Genomic DNA, 25,827 nt, shown 5'->3' on the forward strand with positions numbered 1-25,827 from the left:
AAAGCACACCTGTTGTTTGTTACAACCCTGCACTATCTTTTATACCCTCGACACAATTGACACTTTCTTCATTGGTCACAATTAGCCAACACTGCAATCATTGGTGGAAAGTTCTCCACCCGTGTTCTTCTCAGGACCTTTCTAAATGTATTTTCCACAGGTGTGGGGCTTCTTTTTCTCCTCCTTCTCCTCTTGGTCTCCATGCCAACAGCCTTGGTCAGAGAATACATCTCAAAACAAACCTCATTTTTTAACCCTCTCTAACCCACAGCTGTAGGTCCTACTATACTGAGGGGGCACGGAGAGTCCTCGTTCCCCTGAGGGACACCGGACGGTCCCTGCTTCCCTGAGGGACACAGACAATCCCCGCTCCCTTCAGGGGACACGGGACACTCTCCTCAGGACAATTCAGCTCCTCCAGGAGCACGGGACAGTCCCGGTTCCCTCAGGAACGCGGTGCAGCCCCCGCTCCCCTCAGGGCCCGCAGGCCGGGCCGCCATGGCCGGCGCGTTGCTATGGCGCGGCCCCGCCCCGCCCCTCACGGCGCGTCCCAACATGGCGGCGGCGGGCGGGGGCCGGCGGGCGCTGCTCCCGCTCCGGGTGCTGCTCCCGGTGCTGCTCCCGGCGCTGCTTCTGCTGCTGCTGGCGGCCGCCGCCACGGCGCGGCTGTACCGGCCCGGGCACGACCCGCTGACCGTGCTGACGGCCGGCTCCGTGCGGCCGGCGCTGCTCAACTCCTCGGCCGCCTGGGTGGTGCAGTTCTACAGCTCGTCCTGCGGCCACTGCATCGCCTTCGCGCCCACCTGGCGAGCGCTGGCGGGGGACGTCAAAGGTGAGGCTCGGACCGGGTCACCGCGCACGGCCCCGCCGGCCCGGCCCTGTCCCGCGGCCCTGCGCGGCCTCCCGCGGTGCCCGGAGCCGTGCAGGGCCCGGCGGTGCCCCGAGGGGCGCTGGGCTGGGAGACCGCGGGGCCTCGGTCACCGTGTCACCTGCGGGCCAGGCCACGTGTGAACGGGGGTTGTGTGAGCCGCGGTGCCTTGGCTGTGAGCATCAGCGTCATCCCCTGCTCGGGGGGGTGAGAGCATCACCTTCATCCCCTGCTCGGTGTGAGAGCATCACCTTCATCCCCTGCTCGGGGGGTGAGAGCATCACCTTCATCCCCTGCTTGAGGGGGTGAGCATCACCTTCATCCCCTGCTTGGCTTGTGAGCATCACCTTCATCCCCTTCTCGGAGTGTGAGAGCATCACCTTCATCCCCTGCTCGGGGGATGAGCATCACCTTCATCCCCTGCTTGGTGTGAGAGCATCACCTTCATCCCTTGCTCTGTGAGTGAGGATCACCTTCCTCCCTTGCTTGGGGTGTGAGAGCATCATCTTCATCCCCTACTTGGCATGTGAGCATCATCTTCATCCCTTGCTCTGGAGGTGCTTTTGTGAGTGAGCATCACCTTCATCCCTTGCTCAGGGTGTGAGCATCACCTTCATCCCCTGCTCAAATTGTGCATTGGTGTGTGAGCATCACCTTAATCTCCTGCTCTGTGTGTGAGCATCACCTTCATCCCTTGCTCAGGTTGTGCTTTGGTGTGTGAGCATCACCCTCATGCCCTGCTCAGCTGGTGCCACACAGCCAGAACAGCACATGGGACAGAGCAAGGGGTGGATGGTGGGAGCACACCTCCAAATGAAAGGTTTGGAAGGAATCCAGGGATAAAACATCACCTTGCATGCACACAGCAGTCCAGCTGTGGGTTTGCATATAAATGACTCTGTGCACCTGAGGTTTGTTTAGAGTGAACTCCTGAAGGCACGATGTTTATCTTCTAAATGTTTTATAAAGAGAGCAGCTTGTTTCAGAGGATAAACAAAAAAGACTGTGGTACTGGAGAGGCTGTGCACACACTTCATTTATATCCTGCAAATTCAGTGTCGTGTGGATGGGCTTGAAGGGGGAAAAGGACCACCAGAAAATAATACAAAAATCAAGCAAAGTGAGAACCAGCTTTTCAAATTGATGAGTTAGTGACTTTAAAAGTAATGGTGGCCCCCACACCTTATGGTGAGGGACCTGCCTTGCTGTCTTTTAGCCTGCTCAGCTTTTTTGGCAGGTGCTGAAGTGTTTGACTCTATTTGTAGATGTAAGGAAACAAGCAGGCCCCTGAGGTATCAGTTTAAGTTCAGTACTTCTCCTTCCCAGGAGGAAATCTAAGATCAAATTTGTAGGAAATGTTATACTTAATATAGCATTATAAAAGGCTTTTAAATTACTCTTAATTTTACATTTCACCCAGGAGACATTTCCAGGATGGATGCAGCAGTTTTAATGCACTCATGGTTTCACTTGGAGAGGGACTGAAGAGCTCTGGCTGTTCTGTGACACTCTGAAAAGCTTCAACAACGCACAGGAAATGTGCAGTATTAGGTGTACATTTAGATATATGGAAATGGAAACCCACCCTAAAATAGATCCTGATGAGCTCATCACGTGCTGAGGAATTGTGATTATGAGCAAAAACTCAAAAACACAGAGCAGTCATGGTTTTCAGAGCACTTCAAATGCTCCTTATTTGCATGAGGGGTTTGTTTATAAACCAGGAACTTTTTTTTCCTGTTTAATTTGCATAAGCTTATGTAACATTTTCTCTGCTGCTTTAATCTGCTTGTGGACAAAATAATATTGGATCTCCTTTGAAGTAACAAGGAGGTCTTTGAGCACAGCAGTGGAGAACATCAAGAGCCCAGACTGGCCAGAGCTTTGGCCAACATAAGGCTGGGATTTAGGCAGGATTACAGCAGTGTGATACCTTTGTAACTTGTAAAGACTTCTTTAAATACATTTTTTCTTTCTCACCTGCAGACATGGTAGCTGCAGATTCTGCACTTGTATCACTGCAATCAGTTGAAGGCCTCTCTCTTCTTTAATCCATTGAGTTTTAATGAAAACTTTCATTTAGAAAGTGGATTTTGAATGTTTGTGGACATTGGCACAACCAGCAAATGCTGTTGGCTTCTGGTGTTGTTTGTCAGCCAGATATTTCCATTTTCCAGTTGGATGAATGGATTTTAGAAGACTGGGAACAGTCACACTCTTCATTGGTAACTTCATCAAAGAAACCAAACCCAAAACATTTTGCCCACTTAATCTGTCTCAACATTTCTTTCTCAAAAATATTTACTCATCTGCTAGGATATTAAAGGATATCCTTGAGGATGCAGATTTTACATTAGGGAACTCATAGATGGCTGGGGTTATGTTTGCTGATTTGGTGTCCAAACAAAATCAAGTTAAATTGGTGCAAAAAAGGCCTGTGCTAATAGACCTAATTTTAATTTCATTTCTCATTTGTTAGATCTTGGCAATATTCCCATGGCAGATTTTACAGCAGAATATAATCCTCCTGAAAAATAGGATCAGTGTTTGCTTTTGTGAAATTTCTGTTTTTATTTTGATACTCCCTCTCAGAACAGGCTTTAAGCTCAGTCAGTGCTGTTGCTTTTCTAATCACACATTTCATTTTTTTACAGCAGTGGCCAAAGTGGCCATTAGAGTTAATTGTCATTTTTCTGTCTAAAAGATGATTAAGTCTATCCAGCAAAATATCCACAGGCTGGAATTATGTGTAGTAACAAACCCTTGGAAATCCCACATAGAATTAAACACAGAATGAATTCACTCCTCAGGATTTGGAGTAACTGTCTGAATTTAGCAGGGTTTGTTTCAAATCCAGCAGTAATGATTTCCTGCTACAAATTGTTCTTTGAACACATTTGGTGGGGAGCTGCAGTCACCTTGTCATCATTCAGGAAACAGCCAAATGTCAAAATAGGCAACTCTCAAGTAGCTGTGAGAGAGAGAGGTGCCTGTGATGAGCCTTTTCCCTCCCTGACTGAAACTTTGATGGAAAACACCCAGGTTTGTGAAAAGGAAATGTATTCCTTGTAATGCTCTGGCATTTCTCACGTGGGAGGTTGGACCCACCTGCAGGATTCCAGTTTGTCCAACACAGCCCTGTGATTCACTGGAGCTTGTTTAGTATAAACAGAGATTGTGTTGGTTAATGCATCCCTCATCTGCCTCTTTCCCATTGCTCGTGAATCAGTATTTCAAAACCACTAATGCTAATTTAAAATTCATCAGCTTTTTTAAAAAAAAAGCCAGCCCAGGCTACAGTGCCAGAGTAACTCCAGAGTGTCTGTGCACTCCAGCAACTCTGGCATCCCTTGGAAAGGAAGAGCTGTGTTTCCAGCAGCAGGAATGCTCAGCACATCCCAGCTGGTGCTCTTTAACCCGGCTGTTCAGCTGGGCTGGGGCTGCTCTCTTATTTGCATTGTGTTCACAGAGCTCCCATTCATGGCACGGAGGAGGATCCAGACAGGTGGAAAAAGGAGGAGGAGTGGTGAAAGTTGAATGAAGGAGATAACCAGAAGCCAAACTTTTCTTTTGTATTTTGCATTTTATTTGCTGAAACGGGCTGTTGTGTCCTTTGTGCTGCTGTGAATGGGTGCCCATCTGCTCCAGCGTGTTCAGGGCTCTCCTGTGCCCGCTCAGCTCTTGGCATGTTCAGCACAAACCTCTCCATCAGCTGCCCTGGCCCCCTCCAAACACAAGTAAAGGTCAAGCTAAATTTCAGACACTTAGAACTGTTCATCAGCTTGATGAAACTTTCATGCTCTTTGCTATAAAAGCAGGTTTAATGTTTAAATTTTATTAGGAGTTATGGGGGACCTTCAAATTCTGCCCAGGGCTGGTTTGATTTAACTTTGCTTTAAAGAGCAACTGTCTTAAGGATTCTCTTAGTGTGGCTCTTCCTTAAAGTGATCTTGCTGCAGCAAGCCTGGCTCTAAAAGATAAATTCCCAGCAAAAAGAGAAAGAAAAAGCTGCAAGTTAGTTGAAAGTTTTTACTGAAGTTATATAAGAGTATTTATGGAAATCATTGAACCCTCGTGGTTATTGCTATAAAGGAAAGTCAGAGTGATGCTCAAACTCAACTATTAAACACTCTGGTTAAAACCCAGGTGTTTTTGGGGTAAAACTAATGTATTTCTGAACAATACTGCTAGATAAATACAGCTGTCAGCAGACACTGCATGAGCTGGGCGTTCTGGGTCACTCTGAGGCCTCAGGAAATTGTAAGTTGGAGGAAAAGCTGCTTGTTAAAAAAAGCTCTTAATACAAGGTGCATCAAATTTATGAGTTTATAATTGGCAGCCATGTGGGTGAGTAACTGTTGGATGAATTGTATCAGTTGTATACATTCTGCATGCTCTATTTTATGGGCACTTTATATTTATTTCTAATGGGAAAAGCTGAGGAATTCAGTTCCTTGCAAGTGTTGGGTTGGCCCTGATTTCATCTTCCTGGATTCACCCCTGGAGCTGCATTGTGTGCTGGGATTCCTCTTGTTTAGGTGCATGGAAAACACTGATGCAGCCAAGAAAAACAGGGAGGTTTTAGTTATTTTTAAAATCACTAGATTGTGTCACACTGGGGGATGGAAATGAATGGCAAATGAGAATCGACCCAGGGCTGGATTTTTATGCCACTGGAATCTCTCAGAGTCCTGTTGCTGGTTTCCATGGGAAGCAAGGTAATTCATCAGCTGGGATCTGTGGTCACTCCTGCTGAAAATTGAAAGATATCTTTGTTTGCAGACTGGGAATCTGCAATTAGAGTTGGAGTGCTGGACTGTGGGGAAGAAGGGAACTATGAGACGTGCAAAGAATACGGGATTCGCTACTACCCAACTATTAGGGTAAGTGGCAGAACATCCTGCCTTGGGCAAATGCTGCATGTTTTATAATTAAACATTAGTAATTAAACTGTGCAACTCATTGTTCTGTAGCTGGAGTTTTGCTTTGCTTTGCTGAGAAAACTGCAGAGTTGATAAAAAATTAATTTGAGGAGGTTTTGCTGAGTGCAAACCTTTGAGCACTAATTCAGTTCTGAATCTGAAAAACTCTTATTGATCATTCTGTAAGGTGTCATGTATATAATCCCTAGTTTCAATAGATTAATTAGATAGTAACCATTTGTATAAATATTTTTCAAATTCAGATGTTACAGGGTTGTTAATGGTTTTAGTTTTGGTGTGTGAAAGTAAAGGGAGCACATTATAATTGCCTCATGAAAACAACTGATTGCATGATCAATTAAAAGTTTACCCTTGATGGATCCTTCACTATTTTTGTGATTAATTTCATAATATTTTTCATAATAAAATGCTTGAACTGCCTTTTAAAGAGGATGCCACGTTGGCCAAAAATATCTGCCATTGTTCATTTTTAAATCTAAATGCAATTTTAATCTTCTCAGTCAGTCTGTATTAATCATATTCTTAATTAATTGATTATTAATTAATTATTAATGTGGTGGTTGGAGAGGGTTGAATAAACTGTTTGTGATGACAGGAGAGGGAACAGGAGACATTTCAGTGTAGGATTTCTGATCTTTTACCCTGATAGTAAACCCAATATTTTTATTTTCTTTTATTCTTCAAAGCTTCAAAGCTTTGTGGTATCCTCTTTATTAAGCACTGAATCTTTTCCATTTTATTTTATGTAGCAGAAGGCAGCCAAGCTCCTTTAGATCTCCTGTTTAACCACTGGAGGGAGTTGGGAAAATGTGAATAGTGTTCCAAGTACACACAGAGTTGGTAGCACTGCTTTGGTGATCAGTTCATTTGTGTTTGGGTTCATGTTTGCAGTGCAGGATCAATGCACACCATTGAATTATGCATTAAGGTATTTTTCCTCTTGCCCTCAGGTAGGTGAGAAGCTTTTTGGAACTCGCAGGCTAAGAGGGAAAACTGTCTCCTGACCAGATAAATAAAACTGTTTTGTAGGAAGAGCTGTAAAAGTAGAAATTCTTGAAAGCCATTTTTTTTTTCCCTAAACTGGGCTTTTTTTGTCTGATAAAAGAACTTTTATTTTCTCCCATGCAGTACTTCAAAGCATTTACAAAGCAGTTCACAACTGGAGAAAATTACCAAGGTAAGAACATTTTACTGTAAGAAATTTCCTGTCAGCCAGGGCTGTGTCACACAACAAACAAAATCCTTTTGCCTGCCAGTTTGGACAGGGATGGGCTGGACACTAAATAGCTCTTTAAGACAGAATATTTCAAGTGCTCTATGAAGTGTTAATCAGAATTTTAAGCAGGCAAAACATTTCTTCAATAAACTTAGAGATCACATTCTTATTTTTTTTTAATGTAGCTCTTAATTTTCACAAATAGCTTGTTATTTTTTTTAATCCCTTTTTTTTTCCCCACCACACTCCTCATCAGCACGAGATCCAATTTGCTCAATCCTGGCTCGGGTGCCTTTTGATCCCTGAGCCACTTTGCAGGCACCCTGAGTTGCACTGGGAGAGCCCCTATTCAGATGGTGCCTCCCTGAAAATAGGCTTATCCCAGGCTCTGACAGGATCACAGCTTGAGCTGGTTTGTCTGGGACAAAAGTAATGTTGTCCCTTTCTGTGGATGAACATTTCAAAGGCCAGAGGTCAGAGGAGAGACCACCTGCATCATTAACCCTTCCTGTACAACAGAACCTTAATTCTACCTCCTGGGCATTTGAAGTATTTTCTGCTTTTTAATGTGGTTCTTTTAAAGCAAATAAAATATTCTCACACTTGTTATTTCCTCATCTTGTTCCATGGCTTTGTGGACTCTCCATTTGGTAGGAATGAGACACCTTGGCAGATTTTAATTTGTGGTTAATATCCAGCTGAAGTTGCCCACAGTTATTGCTATGAAAATATTCACATTGAGAATCAAGCATAGTTTGAAGAGAAAATCAGCAAGGCAGGCAGATGGATAAATTTGGAAAAGTCTTGAGGTTTTATTAATTTTGGGGTGGGATGACAACTTTTAAATATGATCTCACAGCAACATTAAAATCCTTAGTCCTTTTTCCTCAGCCAAATAGTATTCTGGCTTTTAAGTCTGAATTTGCAGCAAAAAGCTGACCCAGAAAGTCATGAGAAAACCCACATGCTCAGCAAACCTTCCTGTGAGTCGTTTTCCCTCAGTTTTCTGAAGGGTTGTGGTTTTCTGGAACCTGTTCCCAGCAGGAGCAGATCGAGAGCTGCAGACCCTGCGTCAGATGATGATTGATTTCCTCCAGAACCATTCCCAGGAGATGAGACCTCCAGCCTGCCCACCACTGGATCCAGTGCTGTAAGTCCCTTGTTTTCTAATGTAGCTTCTCTCTGTTTACTCAGTTAATTAAATAAACTGCAGAAGATTCAAAATGAAGTGAGGTTTGTTTGGTTTTTTTACTACTAATTCCACTATGAAATTGTGAAAGAAAATTCCATGAGTAGCAGTGGGTGTATTGCATTCAGTGCTAAATTTCTTTTCTTGTCTTCAAAGGTCCAGTGATCTCACATCTATTTTTGACAAGAACAGCCACCACTACACAGCCATTGTGTTTGAGAGCAACAGCTCCTACGTGGGCAGAGAGGTAACGTGGGACCTGGGAGGGACAGAGTGACTGAGAATGGATGGAACCATAAACTGCTCTAAAATTTCCATTTTGCTTTATATGTATTACTGTCTTTTAAAACTTTAAACTTTCAGGTTTTTACTATGTGATATTACAGATTTTTATTTGAATTACACACTTGTAATTTTAGTTTTATTATTTAAATTTGGAAGTTTTTTCTACAGCTTTAGGACAAGTGTTTTCCTGGGTGTCAGTGCCTGTTAGCACAGAAAGTCTAAAATTCTCAGTGATCAGGGTTCCCACAATAAACCAACTGGGTCTGAGTTTATTTAAGCCAAGCATGAGCTCTGATTGCAGCACTAGAGCAACTCACACACATTTGGGGGATCATAAAACCCAGGGATTTCATAGGGGTGTGATGTTCACTCACACAGAGGAACTTGCTTACAAAAGAATGTGATGTCATATTAACCTCCATTCTTATTTTAGTAAAGGTTGATTTTATCAATTTCATTCTCAGCACAGTTTTCTTTCAAGAATTTGAAAGATCACTACAAAAATATTGCCAGATTACATTGCTGTTTTGTTGCTACTAGAGAACCATTTTTAGTACTCATTCTTCTGACCAGCTGTGTAATAATCTAAATTCTCCAGTTCCCTTTCTTCACATATAAATTTTGGGGAAATTAAGATGGCAGCATATAATCATTTACACAGTTCAGAAACACAGAAGAAGTCTTTAGGTTTTGCTTCCCAATAAAATATTTGATTGGGAATCATTTCCCCACCTAATGAGCATGCTGTTAGCTCAGACAACTGTTACTTTTCTCTTCCTGCCAAGATCTAGGATAAGTGAAGAAAAAAATTTACATAATTATCCAAGCATAATCTGTGTGGAAACATCCAGTGTCTGCAAAATGTTTCTAATTAGATTTGATGCTGAGATGGCCACAGTGTGATGAGTGGAGGAGATTGTGCTGCCAAAAGTGGGAATCATTTTGGGATCATTTGTTCTCTGTGTGATCTCTGCTGGGATGATGTGAGTGGGCATTACTGAAGAAATGTGAGGGTTATAAAGTTCTTCAGCTTTTTATCACGCTCTGCTTTTATTATCTACAGTTAGAGGGGAAGGCAGAGTCATTTGATTAACACTAAGTGGAGTCTGCTTTCAGAATAAAAAAATGTTTGCTAGTGTTTTGTGTTTGAGCTCTATAGAATAGTTTAGTGAAACAGGAAATAGAAACAACAAAAGGCAAAATGGACAAAACTTCCCATCCTGCTGAAGAAAAGGAGGCCATGTGTCAGCACTGGTGGAAGGAAGGAGGAAAAGACCAGAACAGAAAAAACTAAAATAAAAAAGGAAGATAGGAGTAATAATTTCTAGAGAAATATTCTTTAAGAGAAATTGTGTGCACAGAGCAGCCATAGCTGCATTCCTGCAAACAGCTTAATGTGCCCTTACAAGTGATGCACTTCATCTGTTTGATTGGCTGCTCCTTGGACAATGAACAATTCATGGCATCCTCTCTTTACCCAGGTTATCTTAGACTTGGTCCAGTATGAAAACATCGTGGTGAGGAGAGCTTTGAATGTTGATAAACCTTTCCTGGAGAAGCTGGGGGTCACCTCAGTCCCCTCGTGCTACCTGGTACAGCCCAATGGCAGCCATGGATTAATTAACAAGTAAGCAATTATCTGTCACAGAGCTGTGGGGAGGTTCACTTCACTTATAAAAATGTCAGGATTTGATGTCCTGACATCTCATCAATACCTTGTACTGACTGAAGTTGTGTGTTCACTATATTATCAATAAAAAACCTAATATTGCTTTTACTTACCACTGTTGCCTATTTATAATTTGTTACTGTGATGCTTCTGAAAGGAAAAAAAACTTTGGAATAAAAGTGGAAAAAATAGATGAAGCATCAGAGTTCTTAAGAAAAGTCATTTCTTGTGTAACTACCATTTGGATAAGCATTATTTGTTCTTAGTTTGAGTGGACTGTCACACCTCTAATCCAAGTGATTTGTTATTCATAAACTGAAATTTGTTTCTTTTCGCTTTGTATGAAAATAGGCCATGCTGCACGAGGACTGTAAAACATAGAGCAAAGTGAATATCTTATTTTGTAAATGCAGTTATTTACTTTGGACACTCACTTAGTCTGAGGTTAAAAGTGATCTCTCTTTGTCCATTTGCAGTTTGAAGCCTCTACGGTCTTTCTTTTCTTCCTATTTGAAATCCCTGCCAGGTGTGAGGAAAAAACTCCTTTTGCCACTGCAGCTGCCTGCTCCAGAAAACAAAGAGGAGAGCACAGAAATCCAGGTGTGGAAAGAGTTTGATAAGTAAGTGACACCCTTGATTTTTATAAATTTGGTAGTTAAACATTGCCTGCAGCTTTTTCCTGCCACGTGGGAAGCTGGGCTGTGATTTATTATGAAATCCTACTGCAGTTCCATATTTTATTTGTTGTTGTTCAGTTGTGAGCAGCTTTTCAAACAATTCACAGGTGAAATTACTGAGGTATTTTGGTTTTGGCAGCAAATGTCTGCACTGCTCTAGAAAGAATATTTTTACCAGAAGTGTTGTGAAATGTTCAATTGCCTTGAAAATACCAAGGACTTATCACCCACTACCTGAAAGAAGTGATCAGTGTCCCTGAAAAAATAAATGATAAAATACCAAGGTGTGACATTTCTGTAGGAAATTCTCTGTGTGCCACAGTGCAACAGTGCCCACTGAAAAGGGCTTGTCCAATGCAAGTATAATAGAAAATACTAAAGTCACTGTAAAAGATGTTTATCACCCCAAATCCTCTGAGGTTTATGTTCACCCTCTTTCCCTCTTTGAGAGAAGGATGCAAAGCCTTTGCAGAGAGATAATCCCTCAGCATCTTTAGATGGAAAAGATGTGGGACTGAGTGCTTTAATATAATACTTATTTTCCTTTCACAGACACTATTAGTGTCATCTTCTTTCAGTGACTATTATAAAATACTTTATATGGAACATTCTGTTAGCAAAACAACTTGGTTAAATTGAGCTGCTTTCCAGCAAGGCAAAATCTTGTTGCCATGAATCTCCACTCCAAGTGTCTTCTAAATAGGATCCTTTTGGAGAACCTCCTGCATTCATGTGGATGTCTCTTTATTTAAGAAACTTGAAGCAGAATTTTGCTGGGTTTTATAATTTAAGTGAGTACTTTATTAATTAAGGAGATAAATTCAGAATAAGTTTGTGGCTTATTAAATTATAGATGTAATATAGATGGTTATAGATGATTCTGGTTTTAATATGTTCTTTCCTTAGGAGATGGGAGCAGCCAGTTTTTTCCATGATTTTTTAAATTGTTTTTTAGCAACAATAGTGCTGCTGCACTCTTACAAAAAGTGTTAACTGTGAATTTCTGTTTGTTCAGTTCCACTGCTCTGTCTCACACTGCCTGAAAAGCACTGAAAGCTGATGCATTTGTACTTTGGAAAGGGGATTTAGTTATGCTGTGAGGAGGAGCTTTGAAAATGTCTTATTTGGTTTATATGGTTCAGTTGTACCTGTCAGAGCTCTGTCTTCAGAGCTGCTGTGTTTTACCTCAGAGGTGAAGGACCTGCTGTAAAATTGCTGCTTTTGGGAGAGGATTTCTGCCTCAGTCCTTTCCAACACCAACATTTTCAGTCTTGTTTGCACCCCTGCCCTGTGTGCAATGCCCTGTTGTTCAGAGCATGTCCTCTTTCTGTTTGTGGCCAGCCCAGCAGAGAAGCTGTAATTTCCTTACCCTAGGGCTGTAATTTCATTACAAGGTAAAGCTGGGAAGTAAAAACTTCAGTCAAATACCAAAAAAAAAACTTTCTCATGTGGTTGTGCCTGTGCCACTCAGAACTCTGCAATCACTGTAGGGTGGTCAGTGCTGGGGGGGTTTAATGCCACATCCTCTCATCAATTTTCCCTCAGTGAATGGTGGGGAAAGGAGTGGCAGAGGCTGCCAGAGCAGCCCAGGATTGATGTGTGTTGCAGGTCCAGGCTCTACATGGCTGACCTTGAGTCAGGATTGCATTTCCTGCTGCGCGTGGAGCTGGCCACGCACAAGGCGCTCGAGGGAGCCGAGCTCAAAACCTTCAAGGACTTTGTCACCATCTCTGCCAAGGTAGGCACTTCTGGGCTTTGATTATTTGTGGAGATAAAGTGACTCCAGCAGAAGATTTATCGTGGGACATAAGTCTCTCAAAGTGTCTTGCACGGTGTTGGGGTGTGCATCCTGAAAAAAACCAGTTTGGTGGGTTTATTTAAAGGTTATTTTTGAGATATTGTTTGCTGTTCTGACATACTTACAGGGTTAAAATGCAATTTAATTTCACCTTAGGGGGGCTCAAAATTAAATAAAGCTTAAGTAGTCTGCAACATATTGAACAAACACTGTAAATATAGTCCATTTATCAGATTTTCAGGATAAGTAGCTATTGTAACTCAGTGGGATTAGATCAACCTTTGTTTTTCATTCCTGACTTTTGGATTTCATTAATGCATGCTTGGCAAATGCTGTTCTATTTAGAGATATTAGTAGCTTCTGTCTGAATTTTGGATATAATTGAAGTAGTTTTTAATTAAATAGGTATTCAAAAATAAGTGAGCTATTGAATATAATTAAGTATTTAAAAATCCTTATGTGCTACATTTGCATGAAAAGAAAATATATAATGTGATATGACTTGAAAAACTTTAAAATCATTTTACTTTATAGTATCAGCTTCCTGAAATGACCAATCTATCTTTATTTTTACTCACTGTGTAGCTAACACTACGTTTTAATTTTTAAAAATTGAATCAATAACTCTGAAGGGAATAATAAGGCCTATATGAACCATTTCCAAATATCTGGATTTATCTGAGAATCAGACAGACAGTTCCTTACCCAGCCAGCTCCCCCCTGCAGCCATCAGAGGTCAGAAATCTCCAGCTGGCCTCATTTCTTTAAGAAAGTGTGGTGGTAATCTTTCCATCACATTATCCCTAAAACATCCTCTGTTCTCCCCTGATGTCATTTGATTCCCTGGCTATTGGTGATAAATGGGAAATATTTTCTTTTAGAGAATCTCCTCCTGCCCTGTCCCACCAGGGGTTGCTGTCCTTTATTTGCTTTTTTTTTCCTCATGTAACACTTTCCTTACTGCTCTCATTCATATTTCCAGATGTTTCTGTTAGGAAATTTTTAATATTCTTCTCCTGTTTATAGGGATGGTCAATCCAAAGGCACAGAGGTCTCTGATTCCCTGCTTGGGGAATTTTCCTGACTGAAATCCTCTGGAAGGGTCCTAAAGAATGGCAGATATTTGACTTCATTCTGTAATAATTCCAACCCTCATTAAAGCAAAATTCTGCTATAAAATAATTTTTGCTATAAAATTTGCAAAATTTCTGCTATAAAATAGTGACTTTAGCACTGATTTCCAGCTCCTCACACTCATCTGCCAGGCTGTGAGTTCTGAGTTAAGGCAGCCCCAGATTCCAGATCACTTTGGAAATCAGTTACACATGAAAAGGAAAATGTTCTTCTGGATAACAACTGTTAAACTTAGAGAATCTGACTAAAAAGAGCTTCCAAAAATGAGAAGGATTTCACCTCTCTGTTTCACTGAGGTGTTTTTGCTGTTTTGAGCAAGATTCTGAACTGAATTATCTTCATGTGAAATCCTAAATAATGTCAGGTTGTTCTGTAGCATTCTGCCTGTTTCATTTTTAACATTTTGCACAAAAAAACTTGCTGGACTTCATAAGCAAAAGCTGGTGTGAGATGGCATTTTACTGAAAGCAGAACAAGTAATTAATTTGCTCATCAGAAAACAAAATGAAACATTTTACAGACAGCAAAAACATTTGGATAAAACCGAAAGCGTCGAAATCTACTGACGAGATTTGTGCTTGAAAATGTTTTCTTGGTTTTTATTTTCTTTTTCTCAGCTTTTCCCTGGTCGTCAGCCTGTGGTGAAGTTGTTAGAGACCTTGCAGGAGTGGCTGGTGAGCCTTCCATTAGACAAAATCCCTTATGATGCTATCCTGGATCTGGTCAACAACAAAATGCGGGTAAGCTGTTGGCAGCTCCAGCATAAACCAGGGCATTAGGAAAGGATAAGATTCAATCTAAGACATCACTTACTGCTGCTCCCCCAGTCATAATGGAGTTATAAGAAGGTTAAAATGAAAATAAAGTGAAATCATTAGCAGAAAAAAAACACCCACATGCACACAAAGAAATTGAAATGAATTGAAACACACACACAATCCTGGCGTGGTTTTATAGTGAGCAAGCAATATTTGTTCCCTAATGTCATCCCCAAGGGTGCAAAATTCCCAGAGGATATTTCTGACTTTGCTGTGCCTGCTATCAGCAGGATTCTCTTGAAGGTCAGAGTTGAAGTGATGGGAAATTTACCCACTGAAATGGGCATTATTCCTGAAGAGTTTCCCCAAATCCTCTCTGCTTTTCCTGCTGGAATCCCATCCCACTCTGGCAAAAATTTGTCTGAAATTTGGAAACCTCCTGTGTGTTTTGGTAAGAGGAGGGAGAAATCTCAGAAACTAAAATCTTGCACTGGATTTAAAGTGCAATGAATAAGGAGTGGGTTTGTTCTAAGAAGAAATAATACTGAATTTTACAGCCAGTTAAGGCTTTACAGTGTAAATCTTCGTGGAGTTATAAGAAATTTGGAATGTGCCCTGTCTGTGTACAGGAATATTTTTGTGTGCTGTGTGCCAGACTGATTTTAGCAAGTTTGATGGCAATAACTGAACAATTTGTATTTTGTCCAAAAGGGATGAGTTTTATGGTGATGCTTCAGAGTATCTGAGACATGAGGATTTTTGTTTGCCTGAAGCATGAATCCATTAACAACAAGTGCAAAAAGCCGTTTATTGTTCTTTACCCTGGATCACCTCAGTTCCATGTGGGCTAAACTGTGCTGCCACACTCGAGCAGCACATACCCTAAATACATTTTTTTTTTCTCTTTTTCAGATTTCTGGGATATTTCTCCCCAGGAAAGTCCAGTGGGTTGGCTGCCAGGGCAGCAGACCAGAGCTGAGGGGCTACAGCTGCTCCCTCTGGAAGTTGTTCCACACCCTCACTGTTCAGGCTGCACTGAGACCAAAAGCTTTGATAAACACAGGTGAGCAGCAAATTTTTTTTTGTGTATAAACCCTCCAGGGATCAATTTGTGGAGCAGAGTGGCTGCAGGGCTGCACCAGCAGGGGTCAGAGCTTGGCTGCAGCAGGAAGGTTTGGAAATGTGCTAAATAAAGTGTGTGGCCCTAAAGCTGGGAGTCATAAAACAGAAAAATGAAAAAAAAAAAAAAGAGAATTTCAAACAAAGAAATTTTTGAGCTCTCTTAAAAAGGGATGAAAATGATTCAGATTACCTGAGGTTGCACTGGGAATGAAATTTGAGGAAAATGGGGTTTAACCATTCAGTTCAGTAGCTATAAAAGATGTACAGCCATTAGCTGATCCTTCTGTAATGTTATTTCTTAAATACTGAATGTTATGACTGTTTGGGGTTTTTTTTTCAGCTGAATGTACCTGTCATTAATCCCTCCTGTGATTTACTACTTTGCCAGCACTCTGTAAAATTGCTCATTTTTAGACTTGCAGCATCTTGTGAAGCTGGATGTTAATATTCTGGGGATGATTCCTGTTTAAGAAAGATGCTGGTTATAAAATCTGTTTTCCTCACCCAATGAAAATAGAATCACTGATGCTAAAATTTTGGTTTTTATTCTTGCCAGGACAGTGCTTTGTTTGGTTACAGTTCTATTTAGTTTTTATTTAAAGCCTTTTAAATGTCTTTTCCAAGGAATAGGAGAATTCTACATGGACATTATAAAACTGAGAAATTTTCAATTTACCAGTTGTTGATTGTATGTTAAAAAAGATTTTATTATTAATAAATTATAGATCCATACATTTGTCAAGCATTATTTGCAGTCAGTGTGAAAATCCTTCAAATCTGAATAATTCTCCTGCAGAACAGACATTTTTTTTGTGGCAAATAATTCTGTTGATGATTTTTGTTTCTCTCTTTGTTTTGTTTGTTGTTCAAGGGGCAGTAAATTGAATTTCTTCCATTTAGTGCCTTCACTGCCCAGTGAGTTTGAGGGGATGATTTTGAGCTGTTCAGCTGAATCCTGCATAACTTAAATTTCCCCTTTTAGTCCCAAAAAAAAAAAAAAAAGTCTTAATATTTAACTCCACAAACTGTGTGTTTCAAGCATGAGCCTGAAGTTCAAAATGCATTGTAGAACCTGAGAACTCTTTGGCACAGTTAACCCTGGCTGTAAATCGGGCCAGATATGTGATGATCACTTCTTATGGTGAAAGAATTGGGTCAGTCTGAGACTGTGGGATTATGTCTTGGGAGGTTTTCCTCTCCTTATTGCTTGTTTAAATCCCATCTACTAAAAAGCATGATGTACTCCCTAATCCTTCCCACCACAGGTAGGGTTTTATGGTTCTTGTCCACTTTAAAGATTAGGGTTACCCTGAATTGCAGTAGTTTGGGAGGAAAGAGAAAAGGAGGATTACACAATGATACATGGCAGATGTTAATAGAAGATTCATCTCGGGGCTGATAAAAGAAAAACAAACAAAATGAGCCATTTTGCAATTGTTTTCTTTCTGAAGCAGATGTATTTTTCTTGATCGTTCCCTCTGCTCGAGGGCCTGGCACTCTGGGTGAACTCCCTGTGGCTTTCCTGATAAAATGATTTTATTGGGTTGGATTTGATGCATTTTGATGCTGGGTGGGGAAATCTGAACCTGCAGTGGGAGCAGCAGGAGGGATCCAAAGGAACTCAGAGCTGTGTCAAACCATTGGAGAAATCATTTCCTCAGCACATTTAATGACAAGAAATGTGGTTTTAGGTAACAAGATGTGATGGTGTGAATAAAACAAGCTTGTGGATTTTATAATAAATTATCTAGTGCTGAATTTGACAGATTTCCCCACAATATATGAATTTTCAAGGGTGTAACATGGCACAGGAGAACAGATAAAATTAAATTTGTGCATGAATCTCTTGTTTCTCCACAAAGAGAGAATTTGCTGGTTGTGATTTTGTTGTTTTCTTTCAGTATAAATGGTAAAACTGTTCTGCCTGAAATTCATTTCAACTTCCAAAATAATTTCCCAGCCTTTCTTTTAATGCAGTAATTTAATCTGCTTTAATCTCATAGCTTTTATTTATAGATGTCTGTTCAATCACAGATATTGAATGGCTGAGGAGAAATAATTTGGTTTTTTAGGATTTCTTTTGGGTTTTAAAGACTTTTTGCTGCTGTGCTTAAGAATTTCCTGTTGTTGTTCTAAAGGTGTTGATGACAGTCTTTATGTATTTCCCATATCTCTAACAGATGAGTGCCCTGATAGTTTGAGCAGCTTTTGTTGATTTTTTTCCCCCCAAGAAAACAAAACAATAGTAAATTACTCGTGCTGTTCAGCAGCAGGAGTCTGTAATTTGATCAATCTGCACCATAAAATGTGTTTAATTTGACAAGAGTGTGCTGGTGGTAACACACAGGACATTTTTAAATACATTTTGACATAATTTACTGGGTCAATTAAGCATGAATCAGGAATTCTGTGAGACAGAGATGAAACCATTAAGATTTCAACAAATTATATCAGGTTTTCAAGGCACTTAGGGATGGAAGGAGCTGCCAGCTGACACAAGAAAGGCCACAAAGTTCTCAACCTGTGCAAGCCTTATCTTCCTGCTGAATTAATTATTAATTATGATTAATTATTCTTTTGCATTATCATTAGTGTGAAAATGTTATGGGAAGGAATCACTTGTTTGTGTTTATTTTAGGAGGAACTCCTGATTTATTCTCCAAAGTGTTGCTCAGCAGCTGCTCTGTGCATTCAGAGCCTGCCAAAAAAAGCTGTGAAATTATTAACTAATGAGATTGTGGTGTTCTTTAATTCCTCAGAATTGTGGAGTAACAAACAGCCCTCACAGGCACCTTGTGCAGGGCTCACCACAGGGCTTTGACTCTTGATTTTTCAGTAGCAAAGTCACAATTTCAGTGCCTGGCCACGAATATAGAGGAATGCATAATAGAAACATTCATTTGGTAATGAGAATTGTGGAGTTGTGACATACAGAAAGTGTGGATTTTGCATATTAATATTCTCTGATAAAAATGCCTGGTTTTTGTTAACTAAGTTTGGTTTTCCCCCTCAAATTTTAGGATACTCTGAAAGGAGAAATTTTGCTGTAGAGACCCCTTGACTTTTATTTGGCTGTGGTGCTCAGGGTAACTGTGAGCACAGTTGTACAGACTGAACGTGTTGTGTTGGTATAAACATCCACTTTAAATTGCAAAAATGATTTATTTCAGACCAGTTGTAAGTTCTGTGGAAGAAGAATGGAGCAATTTTGCTTTCATTCTCCCCCACTTCACTTTGCTGCTGTTGGAGCTGTGTCTGTCCCTTGTCTCGCAGGTCTTGAGGACAACCCCCAAATCGTGCTGCAGGTGATGAGGAAATACATCCAGCACTTCTTTGGGTGCAAGGCTTGTGCTCAGCACTTTGAGGAGATGGCCAAAGAATCCATGGATGCTGTGAAGAGCTTGGAGCAGGCTGTGCTGTGGCTCTGGGAGAAGCACAATGTGGTGAACAGCAGGCTGGCAGGTAGGGACAGAAACCCCTGAGACAGAGCTGAGAAACATTCTCAGAGCTGATTCCTTCTGAGATTTCACCTGTTGCTTGGTGAATCTCTTTCTGGAGCACAAATCAAAGGAGCAATTCAGCTGCTTAGCAGTGGATAAAAAATAATTGCATTTCTGTCTGTGCCAGTTTAGGGTTAAAACCTGCCTTTGTTTTGTTTTGTTTTGTTTTGGAAGATGATGGCAATTGAGGAAGAGGCTTCCTCAGGATAAAAGAGCCTCAACTCTTGGCAGATCAGCAGCTGAATAAAATAAAATTACTGTGTAAAGGAAATCTGTGTCCCCCTCCAGATCCCTGTGTTTTCAGTTAGACTGAAAGTGCTGTTAAAATACTGGTTGTGTTTAATCCATTCAGTTCTGGAGGTATCAAGTAACTAAAGCACTAAAGAAAATTGGTTTCTCTTTGCACTAAATCCCTGTCTGCTGTTATGGATCTGGGTAATGCAGCATTAGGTACAATTTCAATATGCTCCATTGTGTTCATATTATGCTCCTGCTGCATTCCCAAGATTTATGAAGAATTAAATACTGTTGTGAGTACAAACAGTTTGCCTCCTTTCTCTGAGGAGAAAAAAAAAAGGAAATAATAAGAGATTAAATAAAAGCATCCCCTAATTTTGGTTCCTATAACAGGCAACTCCTGTGGACTTGGAGTTGCCAAGTGCTGGAGCAATGCACTTATTTAGAACATTAAGGTATTGGAAAACTCACATGGATATTGATTTAGGTGATGCAGCAGCCAGCTAAAATACCCTTTTAGTAAGAAGTATAAACACACTGGAATAAATAATAATGTTAAATTATGCTTTTTCAGTTTGCTAAAATTTCTCTGTGGGACAGTGATGTATTTTCACCCTTAAAAGCTGCATCTGTATTTGTGGTGCTGTGTGAGAAATGATGTTTGGTCAATGAAAATTCCTTGGGGTGGGGGTCAGGAGGTGGCTGGGTCTGGCTCTGCCCTTTTGAATTATTCCCTGTTCCCTTGGAATGCACAAGATTTACAGGAAAACACAAAGTACAGGGAGTTTTCTGTTTGTAACCTTGCTGTAAGACATTTTGTTTCTGTGTTTCCTATTGAAACAAATTGATTGCTGAGTGATCTTTAGGATAAAAAAGCAAATTTGCTCTCTTGCTCGTAAATATTGAGGAGAAAAATCTTTTTTAATGTCTTTTGAATCCTTATTTTACTCAAAATATTGGGGAAGTTTCCTGCTTTTAAAAAAGAATAAAAATAATAAAATGAGAAATTAATATTTCTAAAATATTTTAAGTGCTAGTGTATTAATCAGGTAAATAAATTAGGGGTTTTACCAGGTGGAGATTTTTTCTTTCCTAAAATTTATCTCCATTCACATTTTAAAATATTGATTTTTTAGAGCAAGTGTGAGGCCAGCTGAGCATCTGAAATGTTCAAATTAGATCCAATTCAAGACAGTGTTACATGTTTAGAAACTTGTTTTTTAGCTGAAAATACATCTTAAACATGAACATTTTAGAATACTGCAGACAGTTTGTTCTGGTAATGATGCAGAGCTGTGGAAAAGCAAGTTTGGGATGGAATGGTTCAGAACACAGAAACATGGAAATATCTGAGTGTCTGCCCTTGGAGCTGCTCTGCAAACCAGGCAGAAAAGAGGGATTAAGGAGTGAAAAGAGCAGTTTGTTTTGCACCATAATTCAGGTTAACCCTGCAGGGCCCAGCCAGTTGTGTGTTCCTGCCTTCTGAAAGCAGCGACTGCAGGATTTGGGGTTGGGATCAAAATGCTGCAGCTTTTACTGTGAGAAAAGGGCAATAATTGGAATTTAGTGTTTGTATTTTGAAATGTTTTGGGTCAGAATTGATGAGAAAACTTCCAAATTTGTGATTGTCTTTGTTGAATTCTGTTGTTGTGGCTTTTTATGCCAACCCCACTGAAAATGGAAAATGCTCCCTGGGCTGTGTCTGCTGGTGCAGCTTTCCCAGCTCATTCCTCCTGACTTTTCTCTATTTATATTTTTTCTCCTCCCAATTAGGTGATTTGAGTGAAGATCCAAAATTCCCCAAAGTTCAGTGGCCAACTCCAGACATTTGTCCTGCATGTCATGAAGAGATCAAAGGACTGCACAGCTGGAATGAAGCCCAAGTCCTGCAATTCCTCAAGTCCCACTACAGCAGTGACAATATTCTCTACAAATACACCGAGAGCCAGACAGACCCCAGCGACAACGAGCAGGGAGACACGAGGGAGGTGAAGGACAAAAACCTGCAGAAGAACTCAGGGAGAAATGGAGAAAATCAGCTCCAGGAGAAGGAAAACCCAGCAGCTCCAGGCTCCAAGGTGCTGGAGAAGCCAATGGGAAATCCTGGAGCTGTCCAAGGTAGCGGCAAAGATGCAGCCGCATCCGTGAACCTCAAAGGCAGCAGGCAGGCTGTGTCCTTCCTAGGGATTGGATTTTCCAACCTGGACATGAGTTTGTGTGTCATCCTCTACGTGGCATCCTCCTTGTTTTTAATGATCATGTACTTTTTTTTCCGGGTGAGATCCAAGCGCTGGAAAGTGAAGTCGCACCGTTCCTCGGTGTAGGAGTTCTCTGCGTGGCTGTTCGCTCCCAGACACAGCTTTAATATTTATGATCAGGGATTTTTCTAAGCAGTATTCTTTGTTTCAGAGCCCTTTCTTCTCGAGGCATTGCCCAGGTGTTCAGCTGGCCTTGAGATCCCCAGGCTTTGCCCAAGGCCACGTCAATGTCCTCGCAGGGGAGCGTCACATTTGGCAGTTTAGATTTTTCCATGACTTCCCACCAACATCCTTTACTCATTTCCAGAGTAAACATTGCATTATGCAATCCACTGTGCCTGCTGGAGAAGGAAATTGGATATTGTTTTGTGTATTTTCAAGTCAGGTGTTTGTTTTGTTTTTTTTTTTTTAATTCATCCTGAGCTGATTTCACCTCCCTGAGTGCTGAACACTTCCTCTGAATGGTACCTTGGCTGCTTCACTGGGAGAAGCAGCAATTCTGGTGGGTTTTTTTTTCAGGAAACAGGAGTTCTCTTCTGATTAAATCAATTCTAAACCTCTGTGACTCTCTGAAATATCATTTACATGTTTAAAGCAGGAAGCATTCAGTGTTCAAATCATTCATCCATTTTCTGGTGTTCCAGCCAAGGATGTGTGTGTGTGTCATCACTAGGAGCAGTTTTGGGGCACAATTAGCAGCCTGATTCTGATTGCTGAGTAGTTATGGTGTTATCCAGGTGGAAACCAAGCCTGACAAACTCTAGGGAAGGAAAACAATGTTTTTAGTGAAGGACAGCAAGATTTGTGTTACCATGACAGAACAGATTGGAAAATCTGCAAATATTGAGTTTCTCCTGTTGAATTTCTCCATCACAAGAGAGCCATGAACACTTCCCTTGGTATTTCCAGCTCCCTGATGGGTGAGCACAGAGCTGCCCTGTTCTGGGGTGGGGCAGTTCCCTCTGCAGCTCAGTGTGCAGTGAGAAGAAGCCATGAAAACATCACAAAATCATCCTTGGGAGTAAGAGTTGCTGTGCTGCTGGCTGGGGGGGATAATTCAGGTCCTGGATAGTGAAGTTTATAATCCTATCCAATGTAATTGAGCATGTTCTAGTTATCCATTACCTAATCTTTAGTTAATCCTAATAGGTTTTGGCCTCAATGTTTTCTCGTGGCAGTGAGTTCTCCAGATTAATTATGTTATATAAAAAGGCTTTTCCTTTCAATTCTACATTTGCATCTTTCAATTTAATTGAATGTTTGCTGGCTCCTCTGTTACATGAGAAGGAATAAGGAGTCCCCAGCCAATTCCCTGGATTTGTACCATTGGTGTGTCCTCCTCTGATTTCCCTCAGAAGCCCAAGCACAGAAAGTTTGAAGCCTGACAACAAAAAAGCACAAAAACTCCACAGGGTTATTTTTTAAACAATCAGGTATTGCCTGTTCACAAAACTGAGTATTAATGACAGAATTGAGCTGCAAAGGTTCACTGTCCCTTGTAGCTTAAATTTATCAAAATAACACCCACAAGGAACAATTTTCTGGGGCTGGGCTTGGATCTTCAAACCCCCTGTGAGCACAGGAGTGATGGTGAGTCCCTGGGGGAAGGGGGTCCAGGCTCATCAGGGCTGGAACCCACTGAGACATCCCAGGGCAAGGCTCATTCTGAGGAAAACCTGGAGATTCCACTCTGAGCTTTGAAAATCAGGTAACTTTGGGATGGCCTGACCTGGGCAGGTGTTCTCAGCCCACCAGCAAGGACACTGAGCTTTACAAGAAAATCCAAACCTAACCCAGCACTGCAGTGTTGGGTGTGGAAAATTGGGCCAGTTAATTCCTGCTGTCAGTATTGCACATTCTCAAGTTGGAATTCAGTCATTACTGCTGTTGTTTAGAATTCTAACAAATACATAGGGGCCTGGTTTCATAACTTTGGCTCATTCTGCTCATTTTCATCTGCAGAAGGCCTTGAAGGTTTGTATGGATGATTTTTGCCATTAAAAAAAACCAGCAAATGTGGGTTTGGAATGAAGTGTGGGGGTTTTGCTGCACACATTTAATTTCCACATTGCTGTCACCCTGCTGCAAACACAACAAAATGAATCAATGCTCAAACTTCAGTGGCTTTTTTTTGTCTCTTCAGAGTAGAAAAGTATGAAGTTAATGAAATTAGGATGTTGCTTGTCCATGTTGGTGCTCCAGCTCTTGCCAGTGAAGCAGCCAAAGCTTTCACTTCAATGTCCTCATCTGGGAAGGTTTTCTGGACTATGAATTCTTGAGTAAGTCTTGGTTTGGTTTATTCTCTGTTCTTCTGGTGACAAATTACACCATTTTATGTCTCTGTAACGATACAGCCTGTGCTGGGGATGGGTGATGCTGCCAGGAAAGTGCTCCTGGTTTAAAAATTGCCTCCAAGCTCTTCCTCCTCAGTCTGGGAGGGTTTATTTGTGTGCTTTATTTGGTTTATTTGCCCACAGAGGTTCCTGCATTGCCACTTCCCTGTGGGAATGGTGCTGTGCTGGGGGCAGTCACTTGGCCCCTTGTAATTCATGGAGCTTTCTTTGCTCTCAGGATGTTTTCAAATAGGAAATATTAAAATAAAATTAATAGAACATGCCAGGAGAGACAAAAGCTTCAAGTATTAAAGAAACCTGATGAAATTATTTGTGACAACTCCCAATTTTCTGCTGTTCCTGCACAGAACTGGATGGGAACCAAGGTCCCAGGTGTGGTGTTGCACATGAGGTGTTGAAAATAGTGACAATACCATTTCAGTAATTTAAATGTTCTATTTATTTGAAGTCAATAATTTGACATTTCCAAGCCTGTTCTGGTTGGGTTGGGTTTTTACTGTCTCACTCCTCTCTTGGAAGGAAAAGTGACTGTTTTGTACTAAATTGTAAATTAATGTGCTTGTTTGAAATAAACTGCAGACATTTGGGCAGAGTTTGGGATGTGTTTGGGGTCTTTCCCTGTGTTTGCAAATTGTTTTGAGCTCAGCTCTGTTGCCAGGACAGCTCATGAACGTGTCCATGATAAACCAGATCCATCAAATTGGGGAGGTGCAGTTTTAAAGCCAAACTTCTGAGGAACTGCTCAGGGATCTGAAGGAGGGAAGAGAAAGACCATTTTGGGGCTGATTTTGGGAGAATTTTTGGGCTTTCTTTGGGAAATTTCTTTGGGGGAGAATTTGGGGGCTTTTCTGAGGAATTTTAGGGAGATTTGGGCAGGATTTTGGGTCCATTTTTGAGGCTATTTTGAGGCTTTTTTCCAGGGAATTTTGAGGCCGTTTTGGAAGTGAGGTCACAGCAATTGCAGCGTGGCTTTATTGGGGTAGGGGAGGGGCTTATTTGGGGTAGAGGAGACACCCCCAAAAAATCCAAAAATCAAACAAGAAATCACAAAAAAATCCCCCTTAAATATCTTTTAAATCCCAAAAAATTTCCCAAAATCAACCCAAAATTCCCCCAAATTCTTCCTGAAATCCCCTCAAACAAATCAAAAAATCCCCCCAAAATCTCCCAATTCCTCCCTTAAATCGTAAAAAATTCCCCAAATCCACCCAAAAAATCCCCCATAAACCTCCTTTAAATACCCCAGAAAATCCCTAAAATCCCCCAAAAAAGCCCCAAAAATCACATTTAAATCCCCCCAAAATTCCCATAAATCTTAAAAAAATCCCTCTTAAACCTCCTTTACACCCCAAAAACTCCCCCAAAAGCCACAAAAAATCCCCCTTAAATTTCCTTGAAATCTCCCAAAAAAATCCAAAATTCGCAAAAATATATTCCTAAAATTCTAAAAAAATCCCCATAAATCTCTGAAATTCCCCCGAAATCTTCCCTAAAATCAATCTAAAAATCAAGGGAGACCCCTCCTCAAATTCCCAAAAACTGCCAAAAATCCCCCTAAAATTCCCTAAAATATTCCCAAAAAAGTAATTTAAAAAATCCCCCAAATCTCCCAAAATCGCCAAAACCAAAAAAATCCCTCAAAATTCCCCCAGAAATCGCCCTAAAAATCCCCCAAAACCGGACCCATGTGGCCCCGGTGACGTCACGTGGCCCCGCCCCCAGTACACGTGACCGCCGGGGGTGTCACGTGGCCCCGCCTCCCGGTACACGTGACCGCCGGGGGTGTCACGTGGCCCCACCTCCCCGGCCACGTGACCGC

The 25,827-nt window shown here is 41.1% G+C and overlaps 1 protein-coding gene across 1 annotated transcript; it reads left to right on the forward strand.

The window, feature by feature from the left end:
• The first annotated feature begins 555 nt into the window (after positions 1 to 555).
• QSOX2 (quiescin sulfhydryl oxidase 2) lies at positions 556 to 24,600 on the forward strand. Its single transcript, XM_033077844.2, has 12 exons — positions 556 to 832; positions 5,651 to 5,751; positions 6,940 to 6,988; positions 8,072 to 8,177; positions 8,373 to 8,463; positions 9,983 to 10,128; positions 10,647 to 10,790; positions 12,456 to 12,585; positions 14,397 to 14,519; positions 15,450 to 15,600; positions 18,933 to 19,121; positions 21,170 to 24,600. The coding sequence occupies exons 1-12, from the start codon at positions 556 to 558 to the stop codon at positions 21,718 to 21,720; spliced, it is 2,058 nt and encodes a 685-aa protein (XP_032933735.1). The 3' UTR covers positions 21,721 to 24,600.
• The last annotated feature ends 1,227 nt before the right edge of the window (positions 24,601 to 25,827 follow it).

Source organism: Catharus ustulatus, chromosome 21 (assembly GCF_009819885.2).
Source record: "Catharus ustulatus isolate bCatUst1 chromosome 21, bCatUst1.pri.v2, whole genome shotgun sequence".
Classification (NCBI taxonomy): Eukaryota; Metazoa; Chordata; class Aves; order Passeriformes; family Turdidae; genus Catharus; species Catharus ustulatus.

What these genes read in the sequence shown, in the direction of transcription:
- QSOX2 (XM_033077844.2), top strand. Translation starts at nt 556, where the DNA reads ATGGCGGCGGCGGGCGGGGGCCGGCGGGCGCTGCTCCCGCTCCGGGTG. An exon ending in GCTCCTACGTGGGCAGAGAG is followed by an intron (nt 8,464 to 9,982) that starts GTAACGTGGGAC and finishes CTCTTTACCCAG; the next exon opens with GTTATCTTAGACTTGGTCCA. An exon ending in GTGTGGAAAGAGTTTGATAA is followed by an intron (nt 10,791 to 12,455) that starts GTAAGTGACACC and finishes TGTGTGTTGCAG; the next exon opens with GTCCAGGCTCTACATGGCTG.